Source organism: Canis lupus, chromosome 25 (assembly GCF_011100685.1).
Source record: "Canis lupus familiaris isolate Mischka breed German Shepherd chromosome 25, alternate assembly UU_Cfam_GSD_1.0, whole genome shotgun sequence".
NCBI classification, from domain to species: domain Eukaryota; kingdom Metazoa; phylum Chordata; class Mammalia; order Carnivora; family Canidae; genus Canis; species Canis lupus.
In genome coordinates, this window is record NC_049246.1 from 5348188 (window position 1) to 5360247 (window position 12060).

Consider the following 12060-nt stretch of genomic DNA (forward strand, 5'->3'; position numbering starts at 1 on the left):
AGGAATATATGATGCTTATAGTTTGAAAATTTCAATATTGAATATCTATAGTCGCAGCAGATCTATGAATTCCATTCCTAACCAAAACTCCATCAAGATTTTTTTTAAGATGGATAACTGACAAACTGATTCTGAAATTTAAATAGAATGCTAAGTATCAAGAATACCTCAGACTTACTTGAAAAAGAAAAGGACAAGGTGGAAAGATCTTAATCAACCAGATCCAGATCTTTATTAAACTTACAACTAATTATGACAGTATGCCACAAGGATACACATACAGGCAGGGAAATGGGGCAGAACAGACTGGCAAACCAGAATCCAGCAGTTAGGGGCACTTGATTTGTGACGAAGTGGCAGAGCATGGGAGAAAGTAAGAGTTTTTCAAATAAACAATGCTGAGTCATCCTGACACCCACATTACTCCTACTTCATTAAATTCACAAAACTCAATTCTGGATGGACTACACATATAAATATAAAAGATAATAAAGCAGCCAGAACATAAGGCAGGGAAAATTAGGCATAGATTTCATCTACCACAGAGAAAGCACTAACACAGACAACAAACTGAGTTTAAGTGGACCAAAACAACTTCTATGGACCAAAACAGATAACATAAATGAATCGAAAAGTCACAGAATTAAAGATATAGATATAGATATATCAATATAGATATAACATATAATCTTCAAAGGGATCATTTTCAAATGCATAAAGAACCTTACAAATGAATAAGAAAAACAATTCAATTTTTAAAAATGGGCAAGAGATTTCAACAGGCAAATCACAAAAGAATGAAATGAAAAGACCTATAAATATGTAAGAAGTTACTCAATGCCATTAATCACAAGGAAAATGCAAACTATAAATATAATAAAATACTTCCACCAAAATGGCTAAAATATAAGAGTGACATTATTAAGCACTAATATTAAAGATATGAAGAAACAGGAACTTTCATATGCTGCTGGTAAGTTAGTAAACTTTCATGACCACTTTGGAAAACTATTTGGCATTATCTAATAAAATTGAACATGCACAATCAAATCAATCAGCAGATATGAGTGCAAATATATGTGTGGTACACCCAAGAGTAATGTACAAGCAGCATCACTATATAAAAAGCAACATGTGTAACAGTCTAAATCTAGAAAATTCCAAATGTCCATCATCAGTAAAATAGAGTAATAAATTATAGTATCCACCCACAAAGGAATAAAAATGGAATAAAAATAAGTAAACTATTACTACATACTATATGGATGTTTTTCATAAACAAGGTGAACAAAAGACCCTACAGACAAAAGAACACATACTATGCAATTCCATTTACATAAAATTCAAAAAAGACAAAGCTAACCTCATTAAAAGTCAAGTTTATGAATCTGAAGAGGAGCAAGGTTACTGACAGGAAAAGGAACACAAGCTGGGGGCTTCTGGGGTACTTGGGATATTCTATTTTTTGACTTGGGTGATGGTATCATGTCTTCACTGTTTCACTGAGCTTTTAAACTGTATTTGTGTAATTCTTGAATTTAAAATGTGAACACACACACCCACACCTGCATGTGTACAATTTAACTCTAAGAGTGTGTGGACTAGTCTCTTCTAGGAATGCTTTGTAATGTGCTACTATAAATTTTTATCCATTAAGCACGATAAAAAAGATGTTTGTTTACTCAAGTTTCAATTACATATGTATTACATATAACTTTGCAGATTGTCTATATTATAAATTTTTCATCTCCACCGCAAAGATGCACAATGTTTTCATGTTACCATTTGTGCACATTTTTACTTTATTGGAAATAGTAATATGCCATATGACAATTGATTACAAATTCACCAGAGTCAATGTCTGAAAACCACTCACCATCTCTGTTTAGGCTCTGAAATAAAGCAGGTGGTTTTTAAGAATATCAGGACAATACAATTATGAAATGTCATCACAAAATTCATAATTAACCATTCTCAATAATTCTTAACTATACTTTTGTATTTACTGTATTTTAATGCTTGAGGGTAGAGTTGTATAATGAGTATAAACCAATAGTTATGTATACCTCATGTTTTCAGCCGAGTCTTCTGGCATTGGAGCAACAGTTTGTACAGCTGGAAGGTTTTTGCTGGTAGCACCATTCACAAAACTAGAAGAGGAGGAAGAGGAGGAGGACCCTGAATCCACGGCACCTGTTCCCAAAATAATAATTTTTAGCCTTAAACATAAACTTACTTAAAATAATTTTTATTATATTACTAACTGATTTGAAGATTTACTCATATGAATTCCAAACAGAATTCAACAATTAAAAAAATCATTTGGCCATTAGTACACTAATAACTCTTTATAATTATAAATAATAGTTGTTGCATTAAAATCTAGTTGACTTACTTATATTAATCTAACAACTACATAACACAAATGGGGTATAAATAAAAGATATCAAGAAATGAAAATAATTTTAGCTAAAATGAGGCTGATAAGACAATTCAAATTTAGATGTGAAAAATTTATGTTTTTATTGCTGTATTGTAGTATTTTTAGTTTTTACTACTTAAGATACAATTCACAATAAATTGAGCATAAATTTGTGGCACTGGAGCATCATGTTTATTTTGATAAAATGATTGTTTTAAGGAGGGCTATAATGAATATAATTGTACCTGATTTTAAAATAATGAGTTCTCCTCAACGATATGAAGATGCCACTTTGGAACAGACTTTTGTAGAATACACCATGTAAGTATATTAAAGAGCTGTGGAGTTGAGGGACATCTAGTGTTCCTGAATATTATCTTATCTCACACTACATCCCATAAAACTGAATTGCTTACTGGGATTTCTGCCGCAACACTTACATAGCATCTACTTGCCAAAATCTAAACTGGACAATAGGCCCAGTTTAGGTGTTGGCATACAAAATGTGTGTTGTGTGTGTGTGTGTGTGTTTGTATATATTTCTGAGGAGGATGTTTAATTACATTTTATTTTCCACTGTAAAATTATATAATTTATACTATCTCTAGGCTCCTTACTATGATCACTTCCTATATCTATTCATAAAATAGAAATTATAAGAAAATGTTATCTTGTTTCATATAAAGATAAAAAAGAGGTAATGAGGTAATTTTATTTTCCTTTAACCTATCTTTTAAAAATAAGGAATTATTCAATAGACACTAAATGTAAATATCTTTTATTACACTGACATATTTGAAAAATCTTAACATATATATATTTTGGTAAAAGAAAAGTATTTTTCTTCCTATTTCTATAAAACAGAATGAATATAAAAAATAAGATTATAAACTGTATAGAAAAACTTTAAAATCTTCAGACAAGTTGGATATATTTATTTATAATATAGATAAACCAAAGATGTTATGTTCTTTAACACAATGCCATTGATAATGTTTATTTGCTAATATAAATATGCTTGATAGAGTATATTCTACTTACTACAACCCCATAAATGTGTTGTTCATGGTATGTCAGACTCAGGTGGTATGATAAACAAGATAGATACAGAAAGCACATAGAAGAGCTATGAAATTAATAAAAATGGGAAGATTCTAAGTAATGATAATAGATGGTAAAGTTCAAGGCTATACAGTTTGGAGAAGAGAAGGCTACTATAGTCAGGGAAGAAAAGTCAGGGATCATCTTGCGTTGTATAAATACCTAAAATGGAATCACAAAGATTTGGGTAAGGATTTATTTAGCTAATAATCAACAGGAACATTTCTGGAAATTTACAAAAATAAAGGTTATTTTAGGCAGGCTTTAAAAATTTGTAGTGATTTGGAATTTTTTGTTCCTAGAATCATTAGGAAAATGTTGGACAATGAACTGGATATGGATACCACTGCAATCTACGTACATAAAGCAATTCAATGTCAAATAATGTTTCTTATTCACATGCATTTTTTCCCCGTTGAGGCTCTTGTATATGTCAAGGTTCTTAAGGGAGCTCTGTTTTTCCTTAGAGGATTTCATAAAAAGATATATTAGGATTCAGCCAGTAAACATCACTAAATCTATTTACACTCACTAACATATTTAATGATATTCTTGATACAATTTATTGATTTTTATATATCAAACTGCAGTGTTTAAATTATCTTTTGGTTTTGCTCCCCAAATACCTTTCAGCAATTTTATTTAACTCTGAAAGTAAATAGCACTGTTTTGAGAAGACTCAAAACAAAAACCAATAGTGTCCTCTAAAATGACCACTAAAAAAATATGTCTTAGAAGTACAGACAAATTCTGAAAGGTAGTAACATAAAATAGAACCTTCTTAAAGGTTATGATAATCTTAAATGATCAGGGCATTTTATTTTTTTAAGATCAAATAAGCAGAAAAATGGAGATATAGAAAACAGAAAGAAAAAGATGAGGTATCACAAAAATATATAAGGACAATACCTGTTGTATTTATCATACTTTTTGGTGTAGCTCCAGTAGCAGCAAATATATTAGAGGTACTGCCTGTTGCCAGCCCACTTCCAGCAGCAGTGGCTCCCACGGTGGTTACAGCCAAACTACCTGGAGGTGGCTTCTTAACAGGTACCACGACACTCCTGAAGAGTAAGAAATGAGGAAAAGTGACAAACACAAGGTTTAAGATGAAATCCAACTCTGCTGTGACATATACAGTCAACATTCAATTATCTTTTTTCCTTTTTTTTTTTTTAACTCTGAGCCCAATTTCATTGGTAAAAAGGATATGGACATTAGGATATATTGTGAAGTGTGCTGACTTTAATTCACTTAGCAAAGGTTTATGTAGGATCTGGAGTATACAGAACTTTCTTAAGATGGCTTGTGGCCTATATGAATCTGGAAAAACTGGGAAAATGTATGCTCAAGTTAGAATATTTTGCATCTGCATAGTTTTTGCAAAATATGCATAAAATGTCCTTATCCATATTATATTCTCCATGTGTAAAACTGTCATAAAAACCATTCCAAAAGTCAGATTCTGAAGCTTCTTCATAGTAAAGCTAAAAATTAATCAGGGAATACTGAGCAACATCTAATGGCATAAGTAAGTTTATACTTTATTTTTCTGAGAATAATTTAGTTGTTTGATACACTAGATATTCAGTTAAAGATTATTTAGCTTTCAAGCCCTGACATTTTTTATCCCTTTTTTTTTTTGCTGAATCTTTAATTTTATTTGTAGTATTTCTTTGATATCAAGGAAACTGATAATCAAGTCACATACATAGTAGCTGTTACATGAGTATCATTTACCTGTAAATACATGAACATATACACATTGACATTTTGAACACAGGGATTTCCTAAGTTACTTTAATATATTTAGATAAATTTCACAAAAAATTTTTCTGAATTTGGCATTGTGTTAACCTTAAATAATAAATATGATTTTAAGAGATAAACTATTCATCTAGAATAATAAATATCTTCATTTCCAAGTAGTGAAGCTTCATTCTTAAAGTTTACACACTGCAACTTCATAGAAAAAATATTAATGTTAATGATTATCACCACTGTGTAAAATGAAATCATTCTCTGCCTACATTATATAAGTTATCTGGTTATACTGATCTATCAATTGAAAACAAAAATGAACTAGTATTTTGGGTTTATCATCAAAACTTTCTCTAAACTTCTAAACTAACCTTAGATATACTATTTCACTGGCTATCCAGAAAGAAAATAATTATTAACTCTCAATTTGAAAAAAAATCATTAGTAAATGAATGATAATACTTTTTTCCTACAGCTCATTAAAATCCCTGTGGATAAAATAAGAAACAGAGACTGGTTTATAGTGCTGTGAGACAGATTTGTAGATTGCAGGAAAACTATCACCAAAAATTCCTGATTAATAGGTCCTTACTAACTTTGGGCAAAAACTCTGTTAATAGACTACTATAGGCATCTTGTCAAGTGCTGAAATTGTGCAGCATATGTTATGAAAAATTAGTTATATGAATGAGTGAAAAAATTAATCTCAACAACCTCTAATGACAGCTTGTAAATAAAGACAAACAACATTAAATACCAATCTACTAAAGAACTGAAAATATTCTGGTTCAATAGCAATTAATGTGAAAGCCTCCAGACATTTCACTGACAGCAGACTCAATCAACAGAATCTGGTAGTGCAACATGGCATTTAAATATAGTAGCACAGTGGCTAAAAATCCAGTTTACAATGACAGATCTGAGAATTCTACCTCCCACAATTACTGGCTGGGTGGTATTAGGCAAGTAAACCTCTCTAAGCTCCATTTTCCTCTTAAAATGAGACTCGTAATAGTTTGCAACTTGTAAGACTGTCAAAAAGATAAAAGGATATAATGCATATAAAACGTTTAGCACTTTGCCTGGAATATCATAAATGATCAATACCTTTTATCAATTGTTAGGATTGCTATGGCTCCCCAAAGTGCTGATGCAATCTGGGTCTACATCAACAACAGTATGCAGTTTGAGGGAGCAACGGTTCTCATACTCTTTGTGATTGTCAGACCTCATTAACAAAATCTTGTGTGCTGTTCTAGGCATCATATTTCAAGAATAATGACAAACAGCATCATGTCCATGAAAGAAGAGTTAGGATGACAGTAGATCTGGAGAACAAGTCATGTGAGAGAAGGCTGAGAGACTAGAAAATTAAAATGAAAAGTGTAAAAAAAATTAATAAATTTTTAAAAATCTGAAGGTATAGGAAAAGGAAAGAAGATTGAAACTCTGATAAATCTATCAAATTAAAACCAACAGGAGGGAAAAAAAACCAACAGGAGGAAGAATCTAGTAACTTATGAGTTCCAGTTTCCAACTACTGATGTGTTCAAATGACTGGGAGGGTCACATCATCAGGGTTGTGTTCAGAGAGGTAGGAAGCTGGATTTGACTGATTTCTCAGATTCTTTCTAGCCTGTAACTTTATGCAGCCTACTATTTCTCCTTTGATTATAATGGTCAGATAGTTTGCTAAAATCAGAGTACTGTACATTCTTGTCCTTAATATCATTTCTTCAACACTGCCGATTCCCTAACATAACACATCAAACCACTCTGTCCAAACAATTTACCTTACAGATAATCTGCAAGTTTACATTTATCAATATGTGTTGATAACATATTTGTTATCTTTTAGAACGTTATTATATATTTACAATTACTTACACATGAAAATTGAAATTTTCAACTCTTACAAAATCTTCTATCAGACTGTTACTCAGGATGTTCTACTTGGTAGACTATTCCATCTGTACCAAAAGGCTTACCTAGTAGTCTACATAACTACTGTGGGTACCTATTTCAAGTCCATAAATCCCCTTAAGTATACATAAAATTTTGACACATATACTTTTTTTAGGGTGAGCAAATAATTATCTGGATTTCAAAAACACAGCCAACAAAAAAGTTAAGAGCTACCATCTAAACTACTAAGATATTCCACTCTCCTTCCAAACCTGCTATTCATACAGATGCATACATAGAATCCTCTATACTACACACACTTCAGCAATTGCATTTTTCCATCTCAAGAATATTCTTTCCACGTTATCGCACACAATTTCAAAATTCTGTGGGAATTTTGTTCCATACCTTAAGACTACAAACTATAAAGAAGTAGATGATTCCTCTATACTACATAAAACTCACACATACTCTAAGGTTGTAAAAGCTATCAATAAAACAGCACAAGCCAAGAAATTATTCAGTATAACTCACTACAACAAAATGTTCCATTGAGTGTTGTTTTATAATACATTGAGTGATATATATGTATAAAGGTAAATTTTTCCATCATTGAATTTATCCTATCTCAAAACCAGATATTTAGGGTGTAATCTATGATTCATTCATTCACATATTCAACAAATATTTATTGAGCACTATGATATGCAAGAGGTGGTTCTAAATTCTGACATATACATAGAAAAGACAAAATCCCTGCCTTCATGGAACTTACATTCCAATATGGATAGACAGAAGAAGATACAATAACATGAGTGAGTAAAAATAGTATATGAGATGGAAAGTGCCATGAGAAAAATAAAATACAGATAGGAATAATGACAGTAGCTAAAGAGAAGACTCGCTTAAAAAAAGTAGTATTTGAGGAAACACTGGAAGGTGAAAGAGCAAACTATAAAGATATCCAGGGAAGAGTATAAGAGCGTCACAGGCAGTGGGACCTGGAAGAAGGCTAGCGTGAGTCTAGAGACTTATGAGAAGAGAGATCAGAGGAGTAAAAGGGGTCCAGATTGTAAGTCCTTAGAGTCCATTGTAAAGACATTGGCTTTTCCTTATAGTGGGATCAAAAGCAATTAAAAGCTTAAGAAGAAGGGAAAAATATGATCTTAAGGTAAGTAGGACCATTCTGGCTGTTGTATTAAGTTTCTTAAAGGGAAAGTAGGGAAAGACTAGTTAGGAGTTACTGTAATAAGCCAAGCAAGATATGTCGTTTGGAGAATGGCAAAATGAAAGTGGTGAAAAGTAGGTCAAATTTTGACTATATTAAGAAGGCACAAGACAGGATTTGCAGATTTTATGTGGGTGTGAGAGAAAAGTCAATGATGATGTAAAGATTTTTGCCTTAAGCAACATGAAGAGCAGACAAATATGGCTGGAGCAGTTGTTAATCATTCAAACAGTGATGCTGAATAAGCGATTGGATAGATAAGTCTCTAGTTGAGAAGAGAGGACTAGGACTAGGGACATAAATTTAGGAATCATCAGCATATATGCTATTTAATTTCAGGAAAGTTGATGAAATCACCAAAGAAGTGAGTGCAAATGGATAGAAGAAGTGGTTCAAGTACAGAGTCTTGGGGTGTCCATTAGTTAGTTCTGTGAATTTTATAAATAGGTTCCTACTTTATCTGTATACCTCAAGATTTGGCCTATATCTAAAGTAAGATAGTGAAGATAAGGGTTTTTCAATAGTGACTCATCAGGCAAGTTTCATAATCATTTGTGGTACCCAGAAAGAGTCCCTTCTTTCTGCTCCATCTTTTCTGTAACACTTATTGAGCACTGACAGTTTAAAAGAATACAACTTCACTGACAAGTTTGAGGAATAAAAAGAAGGTAAGATATAATCCATTGTCTTAGAGATACTTGAAGGAAATACAAGAAACCAAGAAATCAACTGTACAATATATTTTAATACTTGCTCTGATCAGAATTATGCACAGGATGTGCATTATCTGAGAACAGTGAGCTGAATCTAAAAGTAGCACAAAGAGGATTGGCCAAGAGGAGAAAAGTTCAATAGTAAAACCTTAGTGAGGCAAAGAGAGGAAAAAAACAGTAGACTAAAGGAACTGCAAATACATCCTTATGACTGGTAAAAAGTGAGGACATTCCAAACTAAGAAATTCATCTTTTATTTTATAATCAAAAATCATTTCAGAATTTTTTCAGTTTTGCATTTAAGAAAAATTACTTTGGCATAAATGCAGAAGATACACTTGTGTCAGTGGGAGGGACCTGGAAATAGGAGGCCAGTTAGGGGATAGGAGAAGGAATCCACTTGAAAGATACTGAAGGCCTAAAGTGAGGTGATAGCTTTGGGAATAGACATGTCCTATCTTTCCTGGGATTCAGGTCTTTTAACCAACTTCAAGAATAGCTACCTGCTACTTTTTTGAGACTAATTACAAGACCATTTCATTTTTGATAGTATTTTTATAGGACCTTTAAGAAATAATGCATTGTTATATGCTGAGAAACTGAGTCCCAGAGAGCCAAAGAGAATAAAAGTTACATCACACAACTAATTACAAAGAGATCCATTATTAATATCCAGTTCTTCTAATTTCCAGATTAACATTTTTCCCTAACAAGGCTTATATAAATGCTAAACATTCATCTTGAAAGAAAAAAAATCGAAGCTTAGGAAAAAAAAATTTGTTACTGATTTTAGGGTGATATTACAATTTATTGCAGCTCATCAAAAAACACAAGGTTACTACTGACATTTTCATGTTCTGTATGTCTCTACATAAAATATTTAGAATACTAAAGAAAAAATATATGTAAGAAATAATTATTTCATTAATCCATTTTTTAAGAGAGATACTTTTTTCAGCTCACTGAATTGTCTGTGTAAATGCCAGGAGAGACAAAGGGAACATTGGGGACATTAGGATACCACCATGCTCAGTCAAAACTGAGTCTTCTGGCAACTGGCCTTAAACTAGTACACCCAGGACCACTGGAGCATAATAAAAGCTGGAATTTCAATGGCTATACATCACAGAAGCTTTGAAATGTAAAGGTTGGCAGACTTTAAATCAATCTGGTTTACAATTACTTGTTCATCCTTTAAGTGATACAAGTAGAACACTTCACAAAAATTAGAAAACGAAAGGAAAAGAGATTAAGTCCTCAGCAGTAATTATACTTTTTTATACTCTTAAATCAGTGTAGGAAGATCCCATAATCTCTATCAAACATTTATTATTTTCCCTAAATTGTCATCTTTACTACTAATGTTAAAAGTGTTAATATTAAAAAGCTAGAGAGAAAATAGATAGTCTCATCCTAGACTTTAATAATATGAAGGCTATCTATTATTGCTTTTTTAGCTATGATACTTAAAATTTCTATTTTAGAGATTTTCTTACTTAGAGAATAAAACACTTGAAAGCACAGAAATTAAAAGTTTGAGGGGGAAAATATACAGACTAGTCTGCCTGAACTTATTAAACCAGTAGTTTAAACATAAGTGGGATTGTAAAAACCAAAAGGGATGAAATATAAATTATGCAAGATCAATATCTGTTAGCCAGAGAACAACACAATTGTGAACTTTGTGATATCTCAGACATAAAAGAATTTTCTAAAATATAGTAAATATTAAAATGTACGAGGAAACATACTGTCCCCCGTTTTTTTTTCTTTTGTCCAAACTAAGGTGTGGGGGGGGCAGATATCTTAGAAATCCCTGGGGAATTAAAACTGACATAAATCACAAATATGTATCAAATTCTCCAAAGATTAAAATCATGTGGATATACAAGACTACAATCTTAACATGAAATATAGGATAAAACTTAATTGGTGATGTTAGAGAAAAGTACTACCCTGACCTAAAAGCTATACAGATACTAATGTATATAAAAAATACAGCTTGGCTAGAATATTTTATAAACTACAGATCTATATTTAAATCTATCAAAAGAGACTGCATTGTTGGGGAACCTTGCAACTTGGTTTATGTGTTCTATGATGAGATTATTAAATGCTTCTGTTAGAAATAAAACCATGATAAAATTATCATTTCATAACCGTATTTCCTCTATATACATAGTGCTTTCTCACTATAGACCAGTATTAGAAAATCTCTAGCATTTTCAGTGCTTTACAATTCATAAACATACATTTGTTAGAGCCACTCAATGTAATTAGACATATACGTAAATCTGCACAGATGATGACTGGAAGAAATGAAAGAAAAAGAATCCGCACTTTCCAGACATGTGAATAAGAATATTTATATTTAATATTACAACATGATAAAACAATACTGAAAAAAAAGTTTTATTTTAGGTTAAGTCTAAATGTTTCTAAAATTTGATGTTGTAATCTACCTAAAGAAGATAATATTATAAATTTCACAACTGAAATTCATAAATGCTCCATCCCATGTAGGGAAAAACATCCTATGTGGAACATAAGTTAGCATCAAATTACATCAGTTGTTTTAGGAAGCTATTTTCAAATTTACAGTATGAAATGAGTATAATGAATACATGGTTAGCATGTCTGCAATAAAATCAACAAACTGGTGGCTAACAAAAGTAAAATCCCAGGTGATCTCCATTGGGATTGCACAATATTATTAGGAAGTATGATTTAGTTACAAAGAAATGAGCAACTGAGTCGATAGCTATTTTTCAACTAGAGATAAAAATGAAAAATACATTATTGGAAGAGTAAGACCCGTGATAATTCGGTGTTTGAAACTGTGGTATTCAGGACTTTGCTTCTAAAGCCTGTCATCTTGGATCCTATTTTCAAGGAATTCAATCTGATGTTAAAAGATATGTCATAACTTG

General features: G+C 31.7%; 1 protein-coding gene across 13 annotated transcripts in view; it reads right to left on the minus strand.

The window, feature by feature from the left end:
* Positions 1–12060, minus strand: part of NBEA (neurobeachin) — a 674010-nt gene that overhangs the window by 421282 nt on the left and 240668 nt on the right. For 12 of the 13 annotated variants that reach the window (XM_038573291.1, XM_038573296.1, XM_038573289.1 and 9 more), the window contains 2 exons: positions 4433–4587; positions 2067–2193 (listed from right to left, as the gene is read on the minus strand). In XM_038573291.1, coding sequence (XP_038429219.1) covers positions 2067–2193; positions 4433–4587 — 282 coding nt within the window. The remainder of the gene's footprint in view (positions 1–2066; positions 2194–4432; positions 4588–12060) is intronic. The other variant, XM_038573292.1, reaches the window with a different exon arrangement.